The following is a 21,286-nucleotide window of genomic DNA, read 5'->3' on the forward strand; positions in this document are numbered from 1 at the left end:
GTCATTTAGCCCTAAAGATTTGACAAGTAATAGTATTTTTCATTTCCCAAGTGCAAATTTATTTAAAGTCACAAAATTATGACATTTTTTCTTACCTGGTGACTGATAATGCTATAATAAGGCCCCTATTTATTCAGATCTGATTTGTCCTAATCAATTTTAATATTTCAAAAATGTTTTTAAAACAAATTACACTATTTTTGTTTTATCATCTAAAGGTACAGCTAAATGTGTTTGTTACTAAGAACATGACAGATCTCAACAGATTTTCACCATTAACATCATATTTATTGTTATTTAGTTACTCAATAAAACATATACATATATATACAATATGCAGGAAAACAGACAACTGCACTTTACATATTATTTTTAAAAAAGAAAATAAAACAAACAACAAAAACTAAGAAATGACCTCTGCAAAATTTGCTGCCCTCCATCTACTACTTCTCAGAGATTCAAAGTCAACTGAAGCATTTCTGTTTAAAGATTACAAGATTGCCTAACACACAGCAAAAAGTTTCTCCTATTTTACATGTGCAATACCAATACTTTTTTTGTTTGTTTGTTTTCTTTACCATTTTGCATCACAGGATGTTACTGTATAGTCCCATTATGTCCGGTACACCAGTATCGAAGCCTCTTAACAAGCAAGTCTTAGGATTTGATTTTGGAAATTTAAAAAGAAATTAAACTGACTGCATTTGTAAAACAGATTTGATGAAAAAACGCTAAACTCACTGAAAAAGATGAAGAAGAAGGGCTGTGAATGGGCTATGTGCGTATGTATTCAGAGGTGTGTGGAAGAGTGCTTGCTAGATGGTAGAACATCATAGCACGCCCCCCAAAATACCCCCTCAATGGACTATTCCCATTTCTTTCTATTTGTTTCTTAGCTCAGAAACCCACAGGGCAGCCTTCTGGTCTCCATGGTCTGTAGGACTATATTGGCTCAAAGAGGCCAAATTTCAAAGACGTTCTTGTGTCTCCTGATAACAATAGGATTACCTGCCCTTTGTGTGGGGAGGTGCACCATGGGGTTTTGGTAAACCAGGGAAAACCCCCAGATGAGATTCAGATTCACAACTGTAAATGAGTTAAAGGAATAGCAATTAGGGGATGAAAAAAGCACATTAATACTGGTATACCAACACCACTGGGCACATCATTTATTTCTTCTTCTGTTCTCCTTGACCATTTTCCATGTGAGCATTTCTTATATTTCCATATTTATTTGTTCTACAAATTCAAAGAAAACAAAAATTAAAGTTCCTGACAAAAAAAAAAAGGTGAAAAGAAGTTTGAGGTTTTCCTGTGGTGAACTCATTTCAGCCATACTGTCCTGTCCACAGATAGGGTATGTGTTCACGTGTATACGTGTGTGTGTGTGTTTATGCATGTGTGGGTGTGTGTATATATGTGTTTGTGTATACATATGTCCATGTGCATAACACGTTCATGTCTGCATGTGTCCACAATCAAAACTTGTCCTTTCTCCACACTAAAACACTAAGTCCAACCCATCTGTGTCCTTTCCCATTCCCAACACTGTAGTTGTGACTCAGGTCCAGCTTGTTTTTTTCAGTCTGTATTTCCAACATTCAAGTCAGCGCTGCTACGAAGGTCCCAAAACGGTTTGATATGTCGGAGTGCAGTGAGCGCCAGGAAGGGACAGGTCCACTGCGTCCCTTGGGATCTCCCAGTTCATCTGTGCAGTGCACAGAGAGACACTGCAGATGAGGGCCGGTACCTCCAGGCCCTGGAGTCACCCCTCCTCCACCTCCTCCTCCACTTTTATTCTGAGAAAGGTCCACATCTGAATGATGACAAAAAGAAACAGAGAATGTAAATATAAAAAAAGTCAATGAAATTGCCATTTTATTACATTGTTCTTATCAAATCAACCTCTACCCTGTTCCACATTTTACAGTGTGTACTCAGTATATTTTCATTGAGTGATTTTGAACCATGACACAATGTGCCACAGTGGTGTAAATATGGTGATTCAGTTGCACTGCTATTGCCATTGTTATTGTTCTGAAATAATACATTTTATTTACAGATTATTTTCAAAGGTAAAACTCTCCCCCCTTCAAAGTACAATGTAGTTTTACTTCATATCATTGAATCCAATCAAATTAAACTAGTAACCTTTAGGAGTCATGATGGACATATAACAAATAGAACTGAACCATCGTTTACTTTTCAAGCATAGTGGCACTGATTACACCTCTTTATCCAATGGTTACAGAAGTTAATTGCATTTGAAAACTCTGCATAGAACCAGCAAAGACGCCATTTGGTATGCATTTCGAAACCTCAGCCCTTTGACACTTTGAGCTGGAAACGGACATGCCATTTAGCTTGACCCTTTAGGGTGTATCCAGAGACACACATACAGACAAGCATACACACACACACACACTGCAGACCATTCACTCCTGCTCATCTGTGCAAAACCAGAATGACCACTGGTCAAAAGGTCAGAAAGCTCCAGGGAAAGTGACCTCTGAACCCATTTGACCCATTTTACCAGTATAATAACCCTACGGAAGCATTAACTTTTTGTCGCTATGGTGTCACAGCACCCAATCATATAGTACGCGTAGCACCTCCCAAAAAATCTATACACAGGTTCATATGTTAAATGTCAGCAATGTAAAAGCAAGGGAAGTGCAAGCAGGGACAGATGGCTGATAAATCATTCCCATAAAACACACCACAGTCAGGTTTAGCCTAGTTATGTAGCTGTGAGGCTAAAATAGCTAGCAAGCCAATTCACAGTATGTAAACTGCTACAAAAAGGGCTCAAGGTACAGACAAAAGTTTGCCTTTAGCCCTGTTATGTATTTGTCCATATATCTATAGATACAGTGGCAAAGAAAAATAATTATAGTGTGGGCTACTTAACAGGAAAGTGTGTGCTGATTTAGCACTAATGAATACTTCTGTGTAAATGTACACTATAATGTATAGTGTATGATGCTTTTGTTAGAGTAACTGCCTCTACTGTCCAAGAAAGGCTTTCTATTAGATTTTGGATATTACTGTGAGAATTTGATTGCATTCACAACCCTTCCTCTCCCCAAATACCCCAACTCATGCCAAAAGTACCATCATTCCAGAGAACACAGTTCCACTGCTCCACAATGCAATGCTGGGGGGCTTTATACTCTTCTAGCCCACGGTTGGCATTAGGCATTGTGCAAATCGGTTCATGTTTATCTACTCTAAAGAGTCCTATTCGTTTGGCAGTACTTCTTTACAGTGACTAGACAAGCTGTGTGTGTGCATTTGCACATATTTGTCAGCAATGGGTGCAATTAAAAGTAGCTGAATGTATTCATTAGAAAGGGTGTCCACAAACATTTGGACATAAAGTGTATGTCTGTGCCGCAGAGAAAGGGATCATGGGTAAGGATATTATGCATATCTGCAGAGCTGTATGTAAAAAATGAACTCTGGTACACTCTCTGGTTCTTTGACTCATAACTGTAGTGGAACCACTTTCAGTCCTATTGTGAACCCTTTATTATTGTTATAAATTATTAAATTACAGCTTTAAGTGATATCTTGCAGCATAATATTTCTTGTATGTCTCTCTATCTAGCTCTATTGCCTGGTGAAAGCAACAATACAAGGACCCCCCCCCCCCCCCCCCAAACACACATATACACACACACACACACACACACACACACACACACACACACACACACACACACACACACACACACAGGGTGTGAGAGGCAGGGAGTCTGCTCTTGCCCCCAAGCCTGTCTGGGCCAAGACCACTGGCACGGAAAAGCAGAAAGAGGAGCAATTTCGGGAAAGGTCAAACTCTCCACCATCTCTTTCCCCATTCTCTCTTTTTCTCTCCTTCTTTTTCTATTTTTCCTTCTTCCTCTCTCCCTCTGCTTTTCTCTCACCTCCCTATCTCTGTCTCTATTGCTCCCTCCCTTCATGTCCCTCAAAAATGCCTGGGGACTAAAGGGCTGAAATAAAAGAGTAGAGGAAAGGATGAAGACAGGAAGAGATTGGTGAAGGCAGTGGAGGAGGAGAGGGCCAGAGTTAGCCAGAGGAAGAACACACGCCTGGCCTGACACCTTGTCAATGTGCACACACATACACACACACACACACACACACACACACACACAGTACCATATTTTAGGCATGTCCCATGTGGTTATTATACACAGAGACACCAAACACACACACACACACACACCTTCCAAGCCCCATGTGTCTTAGACAATAACACACAGACACCAAGACCCACTGGAAAAAAAACTCTCACACACAGATACACATACACACACACACTCTCTTCTGTCTTGTGCCCTGCAGCCTCCTGCCAATAGCCCACGGTAGCCTGGCACAGCAGGCTCCACAGCGGCCTGGATAAGCAGCCAAGCGTTCCCCTGACACACACACACACGCTTCGCAGCCATCAGGCCGCCTGCTGCCACCCCCCACACACCGCCATCCACACTGCAATCTGACAACAGCGCAGCCCCAAACCACACACACACCCATACACACTCACACACCACAGCATTTGAGTCACCTGCTGTTAGACACAAAACACACAGTACTACAGCAGTCTTTCACTCACACAAACACACACACACACACACACACAACAGACAGCTTTAAACATGCCCCTGGTACAGATGCACTCATATACAAATTTTGACATTCACCCTTCAGTCAAGAGTTGCTACATTAATTCTACTACATATATACTATATTTCCACATAAATACATACTTAATAACATAGCGAGTAACATACTATATTACAACTACATTTAATACACATTCTGTTCTGAGTTTGAACTTGAATGTCAAACAATACTGAACACATGGCAAAAAATTTAAAGATAGTTTGTTTGTTTGTCAGGTTGTACAAACAAACAATAATGTTTCATAAAATTAAATACTGATTAATCTCTCCACCATGCCTTTGTTGTTACCATGATTTTTGATGACCCTCAAGAATGAGCATGCTCAGATGCTATATATATGGATGATTTTATATATATATATATATATATATATATATATATATATATATATATATATATATATACACACACACACACACACATACTATAATACTGTAACTATTGTTACACTGCATACTAGGTTAATAACATTACAATTATTATATTAAGGCATATTTGTGATATAAAAACTAATATAACTATAAAAATAAACTAATTTAGTGACTCACAAAACTACTAGTGAAAGCAAAACAAAGGGGAAAAAATCAGCAGTAAATATTGTCCATGGCTGCTCCTGACAAAGCTGGTGTGCATTGCAAATGCACTCCGCTGTGCCAGCTGTAATGAAATAAGTTTCTTTTCTCTAATACACTAGCCACTAAGAGAACAGACATGCCAAACAAATGGATTTTATGTTGATGTTAAAGACTTTATTTCTACAGTGCCTTGAGACCAAGAGTAAAGTGAAAATCATTTTCTATTAAACTGAAATACAAAGCTAATTAAAACTGCAATAGAATTACACTAAATTAAAGCAGTGATCGCGTATGTTGTAGGTGCATGCTGCCATATGCAAGACTGCAGAAAAACTCACACATCCCATAATCCTTTGCTTTTATCTCCAGCCCTCTTTGCTCAGCTCCCCTCTACTCTAACCTTTCACCTTCATGGCTGCCTTTAGCAGAGGAGGGGACAGCATATGGCACGTCCCCTAAGATTATTTTTGAAAAGAATGCTACTTCATTCAAACCGTTTCTAGTTCACACTAAAAAACAGACTGAATATCCTCAATTCATAAAACTGCGACAAAGTTTGTGACTTTGCTAATGTTTAGCACTAAGAAACTTACTTGCTTAAACTATTAATTTGTAAATAAAGTAAACATTCACATCAAGTTAATGCTTCAAAACATCACTTTTGCTCCAGTGCACACAGTAAAGACAAAATTTGGCCTCATTTAATAATGGGAGACTGTTGATCAAGCCCCATTAGAAAGGCATGAGTATTTTAGGAAATTACCACTGAACTAAACTGCTGCTGCCATCTGTTAACTGCAACTAAGGTTAAAAAACTTCTATCATTACCTAATGAGAGTATATATACTTCTGTCTGTTTAGAATTCTGCTTACTACTGGCACTTCACTCATCGAAGAAACACATCAGTGCTGTTTGTGATAGCACAGTGTTTTTGATTATATGAAGAACAAAATTGTGTTCACACCTTCATAAAACAGCCCGTATTGATAGAGAATGAAAAAAGAGAAAAGTGAGAGAGAAGGGGGAGAACGAGTTCAGGCAGGCATGACAACCTCCTTCTTCTCCTCCTTCCTTCGCCCTCTGGCCCCATCCCTCCATCCCTCCCTCCCTCCCTCCCACAGTGGTCTGCAAGACACACACACACTCCAAAAGCTAATACACACATCAGCAAGCGCGGCAAGTGATTTAGTGCAGCGAGACATAAATCTACAAAACGTCCAGACCCTGTCCGACACATGGCCTAAGGAGATGACATAACTGTCCCCTTCCCTAATCCCTGACCTCTGCATGCTTTTTGTTTTGAATCACTTATTTTGCCCCCCACTTTTAAAAGAACATTTTGTTTCACAAATAATTTAATAAAGTTAATGAATTAGCTATTTACTTCAGTGTGTGAATTATCTGCACGCATCCAGACCCTCTTTAATAGCTGTGGGAATTTTCAGGATTAGGAGCATATGGTTGAGACAAAAAGGACAGAAGTAGAGAGTAGAAAAAAGGGGGACATGTTTGCACTGGTTGATAATCCCATAATCCAGATTTGAGGCCGCACTTGAAATGTTGAGGTTTGCTCGGGATAACTGCTCTGCTAATTTCACCAATTTTGACCTACAAAGCCTTCTGGTTTACTTTTCCAGCACTAAACTAAGGTTAGTATGTCAATACCATGCACAAAATGTTACAAGACTATCACTATGTGATAATATGTAAGAGTATGATTCTTCTCTAAATCATTTTCAATGTATTTAACATGCCATGTGATATTAAACTACATTAAAAGGTACAAATGTAACGGTACCATAGAAAAAAACAAAAGGTCAGAAATTGGTAAAAGTAGCAAAATGACAAATTGGAGACACAAAAAAACCTACGTGATGGAGGCTACAGAGACACAGTAAATAAAACCCACCAAAAACATTCAAGGAGAAACTGCATCTCTTCCATGTGCTCCCTCTCTTCCATGAGCTAATGTCATAACTCATTTGTCATTTCTCCCCCCAAATATAAGTTATAGCTGCTTGACGACTCCCTGTGTGCCAAATAACAAAACTGTCTATCATCACCTGCTGCAAACAACACACACTCACCCGCACGCACATGTACAGACCAATTATAAATACCCACACATCCCGAATGTATGAGAGTTATTATACCAGCATGAGGAGTTTAACATTAAGCAAGGTATACATCAACAAAAAAGTGCAATTTCAGATTCAGATCATATGTAACTCAAAGAGACAAACATATGGTACAAACTTGTATGTGTTTTAAAAGTTTAGTACTAACTACTAATTATTTAGACATTTTAGTAAACTACCATTCACATAGTACACTACACTTAGTAAACTACTAGGAAGCTTCTAAAAATACTTTTATGTATGTATTATGTATATTACTATATACATGTTTCTTACCATTTTCTACTATATTTATCTAGAGGGTAACCTTTAATTGCTGTTTTTCCAAAACAAATAATCATCACAGGACTAGTCCACAGGCTACATGGGGCGCACTAATTCTCCCATCCAGCAAAGCATGGCTAAGACGACATTTAGTCCTCTTACTCACACTGAGTTGCTTGCATGTGTCTACACACACAAAATACCACTCTCAAAGCTAACCTCTTTGGCGGCCCACACCGCTCTAATTTCCCCATGTCCTACATACTGCCCATTCTCGACAACAACTACTACAGAACTATAACCTGCTGATACTTTTTCTTATCAAGTGATCTAAACTGTGAGCTGTAATGCAATGGTTCGTTTGTTTTTAATAAAGTATTATTTAACCCCTAAAAGTGCAAGAGTCTGCATGTAAACTGCATACTAACTTAAATCCTTAAAAATGCAACTAGTCTTTACCATCTTGTCTGTCATTTGGGATATATAACAGTCAGGCATTACCGCCAAGAAAAGTACTTGTGTTAATTGCTATGACTACATTTATGACCGCTTCCATTATGTGAGTATTCCTGTGTGTGTGTGTGTGTGTGTGTGTGTGTGTGTGTGTGTGTGTGTGTGTGTGTGTGCGCGCATGAACACACACTTCGGAAGTCAATACAGAACACCTCGCAATGACGGATTGAGAACGTGGCTTGCCCCAAGCTGTTTTCCTTTTTCACGGCAAATGTCAATCACACCATCGTTTTTTGGCCGTTAAGAAAAGAATGAGAGAGACAAAGAGAGAAAGGCAGGGGAAATGAAAATTACTCATGTGTTTTGCAAGTTGTCGCCCGCGCCAAATGTCAATAGCATGAATGTGCTGGTAATAGATTAGCACAAGAGAGAGAAAGAGAGAGAGTGAGAGAGAGAGAAAGAAAAAAGGAAGAAAGAAAAAGCAAAGAAAGAAAGAACAAAGAAAAAAAAGGAAAGAAAGAACACAAAACAAAGAAAAAGGAAATAAAAGGAAAGAAAGAAAAAGTGAAAGAAAGAAACAATGAAAGAAAGAAAAAAGAAAAAAACGAAAGAAAGTCAGGGAAGAAAGAAAGAAAGAAAGAAAGAAGAAGCACCAGAGGAAAGGTCATTTTAGGTGACCTGTCAATACAGGCTGTGGATTTATTAAATCATAGCCTAATTAGGCTGCCTTGGTATACCACGCAGACAAACACGCACACACATGCATGCACACACAAACACACACACACACACACACACACACACACACACACAAAATATATGTACTTTATTTGCCAGAAGCAAAGTACTGCATGCCCATATAGTTTGCTTTTAACTCTTTAACTCCAAAGCATCTCTGGTAGCTTGAACCCAAGCATCTAGTATCTAGTTAAAGACCAGTATTCCCTCTCGCTGCTCCATTATGATCCATCAGCTACAATAAAACTTAACCACATCTCAATTTACTGCATAGGAGCCTGGGGTTCTTAAACACATTCAGCTTCAGCTCAATGCAAAGAGAGTCAAGGGACCCACCAAACACATACATGAAAAATGACAGAACAAAAAGAGTGAAGGAGAGAGATAAACAGCACCCTGGCAGAGAAAAGACTGGTAAGATGAGAAGCACTCAGGGAAAAGCCATGCTTCTTTTAGGGGGGGAAAACAAAGCAAAATAAAATCAGCTGAATCATTTCCTAGGGCGGTTCATTGAGTCTTATCAAGAAAGCACATGTCCCTACACACAAACTGTCAGGTCAGGCAAGAGTTAGAAAAAGTATGTGTGCGTGTGTAAGAAAAAAAAAAGAGAAACAGAGTAAGAAAAGCAAGTAAGAAAAGCATTTTTTCTAACAATGTACCTTTATCCTCATGCTCAATCAATCAGTTCACCCTGCTGATAAGCCATAGTTAAGACAAGAAGGTTTAGGTTTAGGAAGCTGATCCTGGCCATACTGACACTTCACTTGTGCAATCTAGGAGGTCACACACATACAGCATTAGCACTTAACATTCCTAAATGGTTCTAGGCTTCTACATGAGAAAATAAAAATCACTTTCATCATGTTCTTCAAAAAAATGTAAAAAAATATTCTTCTGATTAATAAGCGGTTTGCTATACATATAACAATAGTTCCAACAGGACAATTCAAACAATCCCAAACAAATAACTGCCGACTGCCAAGAATCATCCAGCTCCACAACAGGCAAGAGTGAGTAGCCTACACTCTTCCAACTGAATCCGGCGTTAGAGCGGACCCCTGTTGTACACCCTACCGTCAAACAGTTCATTAACTACACACCGCTGCATGGGGAGTTTAATAGGTGCACTATCAAAATGTTGGATGTGGAATGTTGGAACTAATTAGTGGAATCCCTAACAAACAAATGTACTACGTCATGACATATCTAAAAGCTTTGAAAATTTCACCCGCACAAATGAGGACTTGTTTCTAAGAAAATATCAAACCATTCCAAAAAGGCCTGAAGGACCACCTAAAGATTCTCCAAAAAGAAATGGGCAGTCAACATGGCATATTGCATACCTGTAAAACTCTGCAGTGGCCATCCAAAATAATCCACTGTAGGTTTGCTAAATACTGAAAGTATTCTTTCACTTGAGCACTGTCTGTAACTACACCAGTCAGAGCACTCCAATGGACATCTCACCCCATTGAACTAGGCTATAGTAAGATGCAGTGTGTATATATGTGTGTGTGTGTGCTATTGAACTTCATTTTTTGTACAGCTTCTGGTCAAAAATAATGTTTTAGCTAAATTATATCAAGAATAATTTATGTTAAATGCTTAAACAAAGACAAAAAAGAAAAACATATTGTTTAGTTTAGTGAAATATCATTATCGTATTTTGAATTTCACATTGAATGCATTTCTGTTTGTATTTTTATTCCAAACAAAAAGCTCATAGGCAACATTGCTAACAACTGCTATAAAGTTGTCAGAAATTACGAGTGAAATTATCATATTTGTATTAAAATTTTGGTCAGTTCCTCCAAATATCAAAACATGTCTAGACATGTTTCGAGCTGACAAACAAAATTGTAGACATAGAGATAATTATGAAACATGAACCCAAGCGGATGGAGAGAGAGCGAGAGAGAAAGTGTGTGTGTATGTGTGTGTGTGTGTGTGTGTGTGTGTGTGTGTGTGTGTGATGGATTTACACCTGGGATGTTCAGAGCTACATCTTACTTAACTCTTGCCTGCCCTGAACTCTATGTCTATGAACAAACACAAGTTGTGCAAACATATTCTGCTGTGTGTGACTTTACCGTCAGCTCCATTTGCTTTGAAAACACTACAAATATTAACATGTAAACATTATATATAAGGAACTACTGTGTATTTGTACAAACATACATACCAACATATAACTAACACTTGACTAATTGGACTGTTTTTTCAACACTACATTTAAGGACTTAAATCCACAAATGTGGATTGCCCAACACTCTTGCACAACTACCAAACAGCAGTTAACGACACAGCATTGAATTAAACTACACAGCATGCAGAGATGACAACTGTTTAATGACACAGGGTTTAGTGCTGAGTATGTCCATAATCCAAAAACAGCCTTAATAAAATGTGATAGGCATCTCTACTGTGTAGCACGTAGCAAAAAGTACATATGCATGGTACTCTTCTTACAATTAAAAGGCCTTTATTGTTATGGTATTGTAAACCTTTATATTTTTGTCTATGATAATGTTATAGTAAATACGTGCAATTGGTCTTTACTTGTTGTTTATGAAAATATTATTAACACATAATATATTAAATAATGTACTCTCTGCTTTTGAATATTAAAAATATATATGCCTGTAGGGTCCTGCAAATAAGCTCCGTTTAGGGCTTTAATAGGTCCCATTTTTCGTGCTGTGCATCCATTTCACAAAGCCACCAACACCTCGTCACCCTCCTCATCCTCGCTGTCTGCGCCACTCAAATGAAAAAGTGTCAAGCCTTGTGATTTGTGCTAACTAGCTATCGATCGCCTGTTTGCAGCTCTGGAGGCTGAAGGTGGGGGTGGAAAGAAGAGGGGCTGAAAAGTACAGTTTAGTATTTGATTTACATTTGCTGCAGAGAGAGGTTATGGAGGGTTATATAGCACACACTCATCCACTAGGCCACTTTATACATGAAGAACTAGTGAACTGGTGGATTCCAACCAGGCTCAGTTAAACACCCAGTTCTTAATGAGCTTCCTAACCTAAGACAGACCCTCTCACCCCTCAACCCCCATCCACCTTCCCCCTCCCCACCTTCCCCCTCACCCCACACTCTCTCAGGCTAAACAAAGGCCAGGGTTTACTCCTGCACACCAGCTCCTCTCACACAGGGTAAAAACTAAAGGAGCAGCAAGAACAGAATTATATGCAGAGTGTGTGGAGCATCAGAAAATTACAGACTATAGATTGAGGGGGAAACTGAAACAAAAAAGAATGTATAATTACAAGAAATTACAATTACAATGCTAAACCTCCTAAAACTAAACTACTAAATAAATATACACACCATTGCTGTCAAACCTACCCTACTAACTGATGCTTGAATACAACAATTACTACTGATGCTTTTTTTAAAATTTATTATTATTATTAATTTTCAACAATATATTTTATTATTTTGTATATTTTAATATTATTAGTAATATATTATCGCAAACTATTATTATTCATACTATGTATACTACTACTACTACTACTACTACTACTAATAATAATAATAATAATAATAATAATGGGAAGAAGATCAACAACAATGTTAATGTTAATAAATTGTTTTCATGTAACTTCACTTCTTTAATTTGCGATTTACTTGATCTCCACCGCATCCGACTTGTGGCTTTACTTGTAGACTGTAGACGCGTCTTGTAAAACAATGAAAACATTTTTAATTCAGTTTTAAAAAATCAGTTATCTTTTTTCAACAAATGCACTGACTCAAAGTCACAATTATCTGGAAATATGAAACACTAAATATAACTTTTTACGCAATTATGACACTTTCCTTTTCAATAGCGAGAAGGAGACCATTATATTTTTTCTTTGAAGTTCCGGGCTCAGTACCTAAAATGTTGGTTATTCTTCTAGCTATTGTTGTTATTAATATTATTTATTATTATTATTTATTCATATGGTTATGTATGTATTACTTATTATTTGGTTCCCCTTATTGTTATTTTAAACGCTTTAAAATACTGAGTCTTGTTTACAACTCGCAGCCTTTCACACTATTTGCATCAAATGCCCTATGTGCTCCATCTAAAATCATTTCAGGCTCTTCAACAAGATTATCCAGCTCTAATATTTAAAACAAACAGCAAGAGAGAAAGGGAAATCCTGCAGCCGAAACACTCTTCAAATCGCAATTAATCTTCCCCGTGTCGTTGTTCTGAGTGAAAACCGAGATAACGAACCACAGGAAATGTTTACTTTAGTCAGTTTGCTCTTTTGAAGCCCTTTCTTTGCGGTTTCATGCGGACTTAAACCCATAAAATAGACAAAATCCTTAGATAAATGTTCTGCTCGTGTGAGCCTTGTAAGGCGTTCAGAGCTGCTCGCTCGTAAATGACACGCTTTTTCAAACCTGAAACTCGCTTTTGACTTACGGCCTCTGTGAGGAGCTCCGTTTAAAACGCACCATTTAACCTGAATCGCTTGATTAAGAATTTCTGACTAATTGTCTCTAACCGTTTTTTAACCAGTAATAAAACAACAGAGGCACAAAATATGAATATGTGCTATTACAGATTTCGTAAAACGTTCGTTTATTCTTACTTTATTTTGAATTCCTTTTACTTTAAAAAAAAAAACTTGCATCCATCAGTTGTCCATAATCGATTAGCATAAGCAATAATTTATATCCACCTTATACGATTTCCCTTCTACCTGAAAGTACAAGAATGGAATGATATAATAGCCTACTCAACACTTTAAATGGTATATGGCTTATTTTGCTTGCTCAAGGCTAGAAAGGTACTTGCCGTGTGTGTGTTTGTGTGCGTGCACGTGCAAAATAGAGAAAATGTGTAATACAAAAAGAAAAAAAAAGGTTAGACTTTGGGGGTCATGTTACAAAAAAACACCATTAGAATTCACACTGTTGTAGAGTAAGCAAATGATCTCAACCTCAGCTCAGTTAAACTATAAAAGCAACACAATTACCTTCTTTGATGGTGCCCTGTCCTTTAGTCTTTTCCCATGCAGTCAGTGACTTGTCCTCTTCGGAATTTTCAAGCAGGCCCTTGTCGTTGGGCACATACCAGGTGGCATGCTGCTCTGCCATGAGTGTGTCCAGGTCAATAGTGCCCACAGAACTCTTTCCAGCATCCGGGCTGCAGTTGGCGAGCTCTCCATCTCCACTCTGTCCATTGCAGTCACTGCCTTTCTTGCCATTCTTAATGGCTAGAGGCTGGTCCTCTGAGATGCTGAACTGCTGCCGCTGAAGCTGGATCTGTGCCTGCAATATCTCCAGTGGGTGAATCTCATCCTGGCCAGAGGTGCTCGAGGGTGTGCGGACCTGCTCCATGCCTGGCGTACCAGGGTGACCTACTCCTCCATAGCCCTCCGATGTTGAGGTAGTGTGGTTGGCGAGGCCCATGCCCTGCCCTTTCTGCCCACCCATCAGCCCATTGTCCACCCTCTGCAACTTGGGCGAGCCACCCAACAGAGGGCTGCGGCCGGCCTTTGCCGAAGCTGGCGCGTCAGAACTTGAAGAAACCTCATCCTCATTGCCATAGTGGGGACCTATGTCATCTGTGAAGTCAACACGAGGTGAGCAGTCGGCTGACTTGGATACGCTCTGGATGCCACTGTCCAGAGATGACATCAGGTCAGCTTGATCGCCTAGCATTAGGTCGCCCCCCTTCCCCCAGGAGGGCGAAGTAAGGGGCTTTTCGTGAGGTGTGCCCCCACCCCTCTCCCCAGTGCCAGCTGCTGGTGTGACCTGCTGGCCAGGACTCACAACAGGGTTGCCATTGTCGGAGGGGAAGAAAATCCCAGGGCTCACATGGCCACTGTCCCTCTTCCTCCTCCCTCTCCCTCTCCCACTCCCTGTTGCCGCTTTCCCCTCACTGCATGGGGTAGCGTCCATGTTGTAACTTGGGGAGAGGGCGCTGGCTTCCCCCTGCACCGCCTGGTTTGGACCTGCTGGCTTAGTATTGCTATTCCCAGCACTAGGCATCTGGGTGCTTTGGGGGGTGGCTCCACCTGGGAAAAATTCTGGCCCAGCACTAGCGGTTCCATTGGCTGTGCTGTTACTCATGTCCTGCTCTGTTTGACTCAGCTTTCGTTTTCCTTCTCCCTGGCTCTTCTTGTTGAATGTCACATTGAGGTTAGGGGCCCCCAGGCTGGCAATCATGTTCTGGCAGGCGGTAGAGAGTGCCGCCAGACAGCTCTGTCCGAAAACACTGTCCTTGCTACTTGTTTTGTTAAAACTCCCCAAAGAGAGAGCCCCCAGTTTACTAACTGAGGAGCGCTGGCCAGCTGAAAACTCTGCCTGGGAGGAATAACTCCCTGGAGATGTGTTCACCCCCTGGGCATTACTGTGTGGTGCCCCCTGCCGACTGGAACCTCCAAAAGGGAAAGAAGGCTGAGCACCCATAGGTGGCCCTGGAAAGTCATTTGGACGCCTTTCTGATGGTGTGTTGGGCAGCCCTACACCTGCCCCAGGTGACTGCATTTGTGCTAGGTTACCCATGCTGCTTCCGAATTGCGGGTGTATGCTAGGTGAATGTAATGGCTGCACATGGCTTTCTCCTGGTATTCTCATAGGCTCCTGCATGCCCAGGCCATTCACACCTGGTCTAAACATCATTGCTGCACCGTTTTGCTGCATATCATGCGCACCTGCCTCACCTCCCGGGCCACCCATGCGCCGTCCAAGCATCTCCCCAGGTGGGTGTGGCCCAGGAAACCAGCCGCTCTCAGGAGCCATGTGTGGATTCTGTCCATCAAAGTTAACCATCCTCCCACTGCTATCTCTCTCAAATCCAGGCTGAGGCATTCCCCCCACAGGGCCCCCATGAACCATAGGGCCCTGTGGGACATCTCCGTGGTGACCAAGCTGCTGCAAGTTGGGCTGTCTCATTCTTTGCTGCTGACTTCGAGAAGCCATCTGCTTGATCATCATGGCGGCATTCTGCCTCTGCTGCAATGACTGCTGCTCAGGCCCTGGATGCTGTAGTGGTGGGCCTGGTGGGAAACCATCAGAAACAGGGGGAGTGAACTCTCCAGGCAGGCCTGGGTAGGCAGAGGGAGAGATGTGGTTCTCCATGCCAGGTGGGTTGTGCATGCTGCTGTTCCAGGAGCCGCAGCCCTCCCCTCCATGGGCATTAGGGAAATCAAACCTAGGCCTCTTGGCCACATTCAAATAAGGAGAGTCAAAGTGCTGCAGCCTCTGACTAGGGGGCTGCTGGGGAGGGGGAGGCTGCTGTTGCATATTGAACATAGGGTCCCCATAGGGATGCATCCCTCTGTTCTCCAGTCTATGAATTGGGTATTCAAACTGGTTATGCTGGCCAGGCATCATGACGCCGCCCTCCTGCATGTTGGCATTGGTGGAGCCAGCCTCAGGCTGTGGGGGCCGTGGGAGGGAAGGTGGGCAGGAGTTTTGTCGGCCCATCAACCCTGTCTGCTGCTGCTGCATGAGGGGATGCCTGGCACCGGGCTCCATCCCCACTGGTATTTTGCGCCCACCCCCAAACCGATCAAAGAACACACTGTGCTGGGACGGGGGCTGCTGCTGCTGAGGAGGGGCCTGGGGGTGTCCTTTAGAGATGCCCTGCATTCCTGAAGCCCGGGACAGGCCTGGGTTTCCAGGAAAGTTGGCCCCCGGCACCTGCCTTCCTGCTCCAAAATGGGTGAGCTGAGTATCTGGCTCAGAGGGGGAAAATACAGATACGTCAAAATGTCCAGAGGGTGTTTCGTTGGGATAGCTGTAGTCCAGGCTCTCAACACTGCCCTGTGGGGGCATTCGTCTGGACTCTAGGTTATGACTTTCTGATGATGATGATGATGACGAAGGAAGGCCGTGGAAGGAGGCAGCACGATTTGGCGACTGGTCAAGGGGCAGGCAGGGGGCAGGGACGGGGTGGTTTCCACTGGAAGGTCCGTGGTGTTGAAAGTCAGGCATGGAGCCTGGCCTCTGTTGCTGCTGTGGCTGCTGCTGAGAGAATCCATCCCCTGATTGGCCCTCAGAGAGTGGGTCAAAACCCTCTGTGAATCCCTGCTGGGGCCCCATACCGCTCCCATAACCCATTATCCTACCCCCGTGTAAGCAGGAGGATCCAGGCCCAGGGTCCCCAAAGTTTCCCCCAAAATGTGGGTGATGTTGGTGGGGATGAGTCTGGTGGCCATGGGGGTGATTATGAGGTTGTTGGTTGTTAAAAAAACCATGCATGGGTGCCTGCTGCTGTGGTTGCTGCTGAAGTCCTCCTGCATGCATGTCCGAGTGGCCCCGCGGGTGGAAGCCTCCGTACTGCTCTCCTCCATTCATGTTCATATTGAGCGAAAGCATAGGAGGCTCGTTAAGGGGGCCCAGACCAGGCTCAACCGTCCCTGGCGGGCCTCCGGAGTGAAAACCTGGGCTCTTGTAATGAGAGCTCATGCTTACTCTTGCCTGGCTTAAGTTTTTTTCAGCGTGGCCGGCGTTTCTGCTATTAATCTGGGGACCGAACTGTTCCAGTCCAAACATACTTCCCGCGATCAATCCCGCATGACAGCCAGCTTGCCTGGCTGCACGGCAGCGTCTGCTGCCTCCCTCGGTTACTCTTCAGTCGAGTTCACTCTGAAAAAAATGAAATGGGGCGAAAATCATACATAAAATTTGTTTTACAATATTAACGAAATATGTCGAGAGCTAGCACAGTTAAAAATCCATTTTGGTGAAAGAACGTAAAACTCACCGATGAAGTTCGTCCAATTTTAAAACATAAACGGATCCATGTTTTCTTTCAGGTTTTCTCTCAAAGCAGAACGGTTAAAAAAGTAATGGAAAATCGGTAAAAGCGTACGTGCGCATCCGAACCGGCGGGGCAAAAATATAGGCTATATATATTATTATTTAACCTGTGATATTTAAAAAGTACTCCCTTTTTGCAAAAAAAAAGTTCAGAACTGCTGAAAATGTGCCTGCAAATATGATGACAGTCGCGCACACAATAAAATAAGGCATACGCTCCGCAAGACCATTTCTCCTTCAAAGAGCATAATTCCACTTTGCTGTTAAATGTCCGGAAAACGGTACTTTAAACTCAGTATCCTCGTCGGAGGCGCGCAGTGAGGATGTCCAGCTTTTCTATAGTCCGGTCTAGAGTGTTCAGCTACAGACATCCATTCTTTCTCGATTGGAGGCGAGTGTAAGGCGCTGGTGCAGGTTTTGCCTTGCCGGTGTCTTTTAGATTGAGAGCTGAAGAAAACGAGTGTCTCTCGCGGGTTTCAGCAGGCGATAAACCACTCCAGTGTCCACGTGTGTGTTACTGAGTAGGACGAAAAGCCCGTCTCATACTCACACACAAACACACTCTAGCCGAACTCCGCAAACACGCTCATCGGGAACGCGCTCCCACCGCTGCTGCTCATGTTCCGTGCGAACGCGCCGCTCGTGTTGAATTTCTATCACAGAGCACACACATACACGCAGGCGCGCGCGCGCGCTCCGGCTGATTTCCCTTCTCAGTCGCCCGTCCGACAGCAGGCTGAGTGTGTGCTTCGCTCAGGCTCGCGCTTCACATGCTGCTGCGTGGCGCTGAAGCTGTGCGCGCGATGGCCGCGTTTCACACCGCCAGCAACAAGTTTTGCATTTCTGCGAGCTGCTGCGCTGGAGAGACCGACCAATGGGAGCTTGGGGGGAGCTACGGCGGCGGGGGAGGGACAAGAGCTCTTAAGGTGGCGGGGCGGCGGGCTGCAGGCAGCGTGTGCTGGAATTCCCACAGAGACTGGGCTTAACAGTAGAAGGGCTTTTTCTTTTGCTGCTTTTTTTTTGTGTTGACCGTGGACCCACATGAGTTGTAAATATCAGGTGTGATTCATGTTCTGATGCAGGTTATGTCAGTTGTCCTCCTGATGTGCTTATTTATGATACACAAACGTTTCTTCATGGCGATGGGGTTTTTTATGAGCATGGGGATGTTCTGACAGCATTAGTCTGTTTAGGCGGTGTGTACAGCTGAATGTGGGTCTTTTAAAAGCGTGTTTACTTTAGTGCTAGGAAAGTAGTAGCCTACTTTTGCTGTGTTTAACAACAAAAAAACTGAAATACTGAAATACTGGCCCCCTGCGTGTGAACCGCTTCACAATGGCTTTGGTTAAACAAATGCGCCTCATAATCACCGCCCGGAGTTTGCATTGTTAACACACTTCAAACAACGAATTAACATTTCCATTCACATTAATTGATCTATTACCATAATTCTGTTTACCTTATATATTAATCCAATTTAATGCATTGGCAGGCAGTGGTTGCTCTGTGGAAACCAAGAGGACAATGGGAAGATTGCTCTTTTGAGTTTTATTCGCGTTCTGCCTCACAAAAGGCATTTTATCGGTGTGTGTTTTAAACAGGCAACATTATTGTTTATCGGTGCTAGGAATAGCTGTGGCTCTGTGCGGGCTGGTAAAAAGGAGATGGATACTAATGGATATATACGAGCTTTTCTGATAAAAGTGATGAGATGAGATATAACAGGCAACAAATATGTCAGTGTTTTTGTTGTGAATTGGTAGCAAGTGCCACTATATTTCAACAGGACAAGTTAACGAAGCTGAAACACACGTTAACAGACTCACCTGTACCACCAGTGTGTTTATTAACCACCAGTGGAGTAGCTCTACCAGCCTTCAGCAGAACGAAGTCAACGCGACTCTAGCATTAGAGAGAGAAAGATACGACAAAAATATCAAAATTGCATATTTATTTATTTAAGCTCTGTAATATTTTATTCAGTCATTTAGTTTTATTCCGATTTTTATTAAGACATCGCAATATAGTGTCAACTGTACATAACATAGCACGACAAAGAAGCTATGTAACACTCCTGCGCAAGACAAACTAATGAAGTGAATATATTTGTAAAAACTAAAGCTCTGTGTTCTTTCGTTTCAACGACGTAACTTAGCACAACAAAGCTGCCACACAAGGCTGTTTAATACAGCTCATTTATAAACCCTGCCCACGGTTAAATACTGACGGAATTAGTTCTCACACACACGTCGTCCCGTGCAGTCGATACAACCCGGAGAGTTGCAGAACAATTAAGCTAAACAGCACAATCACCAGTAAGCAAAACATTTTCAAGGCCATAAGTGCTAGTGTAGCTTATAGTGCCAGTCCGCCTGACAAAGGGCGGCCTATTACTAGTATACGGTGTAATCGCCAGCAAAATCTGTATTATTTCATATGCTCAATAAGTTATGAAAGTAGTTTTTTCTCTCTATTCAGATGTGTCCTCCAATGTGAATCCCCTGCAGTAAGGCAGTCTAACGGAGTGGGTTAAGGACGCTCAGCAGCAAATTGTGGGCTTGATCGCGTTCGCTCCTTTTCCGAGGGAGCTGAGGTATTAAATTCATCTCCCACGAGAGTCGTCTGGAAAAGCCTTGAGAATGACTTCACCTCGACGCGACAGCAAAACAGACACAGTGCCATCTAGCGACCATAAAGGGAACTGAGAGAGTGAGTGTCCACCCAGTGAGTCAGGGTTCTTGTTCTGGTAGCTTCCCTAGCAGCTGATAGTCTTCATTGGGAACCAACCAAGTGTGTTCTATTCATTTAGAAGAATATAATATAAATATGTGTCATATAATCTTCCAGTCTAATTCCTAATTCTGCACTCTTTATATACAAATTTGTATATAAATCTACCATGGCATCTTATTTACCAACTGTTCTTAAGAGGAAATATCTTCTTAAATCCAAGTTTTCACAAAGATTCTCCAATTTTCAACATCCACCAATGTTTTCTCATTTGGGATTTGTTCAATTCAAGAAGACAATAAAATTAATCATTATAAGAGCATAGCTGTGAACAATTATGTGGATTAAAAGACATCATGGCTCTGACGTAGAACTAGTTTAAGAAACGTGAGGCCCAATGCTATGATTTGAAACTCTGGTAGATGCTAATTGCACTTTATTGCTTTGTACTTTTACTGAGCAATGATAATAAAGTTGAATCTGTCTGTCTATAGTATCACATGAAAACTATATTTCAACATATATATATTCCAACATTACTTTTTTACTCTGGCAGTGGGGAATGGAACCTGTAGTCTGTAACATAAGCATTGTTTCCACAATATACATACAGAGTTAGACTGAAAATGATACATCAATCTGTAGCATCTGAAGTTGTGTGGCGTTTTGTAGTTGATGTCATGTCCATAAAGTCCATAATAAAGTCTACTCCAGCCCATGCTTGGCATTCTATATGGTCTTGTGTAGCTGTTCAGCCTCTGCAGTCACCATGGAAACTCAATGTAGTTCCCGATTGACAGTTCTTGTGTTGATACTGCTTCCAGAGAAAGCTTGAAATTCGGTGGCATATTGCAATCAAGGAAGGACATTTCTACACACTACCATTCAGTGCCTTTCATCACTTGGTGATATTG

The 21,286-nt window shown here is 41.9% G+C and overlaps 1 protein-coding gene across 1 annotated transcript; it reads right to left on the minus strand.

Moving 5' to 3' along the window:
• Window positions 1-266: 266 nt before the first annotated feature.
• On the minus strand, window positions 267-18,488 carry mn1b (meningioma 1b). The gene is made up of 3 exons (XM_072664926.1): window positions 17,587-18,488; window positions 13,847-17,468; window positions 267-1,816 (listed from the first exon to the last, which is right to left on the minus strand). The coding sequence occupies exons 2-3, from the start codon at window positions 17,373-17,375 to the stop codon at window positions 1,602-1,604; spliced, it is 3,744 nt and encodes a 1,247-aa protein (XP_072521027.1). The 5' UTR covers window positions 17,376-17,468; window positions 17,587-18,488; the 3' UTR covers window positions 267-1,601.
• Window positions 18,489-21,286: the final 2,798 nt, after the last annotated feature.

This window comes from Salminus brasiliensis, chromosome 20, assembly GCF_030463535.1.
Source record: "Salminus brasiliensis chromosome 20, fSalBra1.hap2, whole genome shotgun sequence".
Lineage (NCBI taxonomy): Eukaryota > Metazoa > Chordata > Actinopteri > Characiformes > Bryconidae > Salminus > Salminus brasiliensis.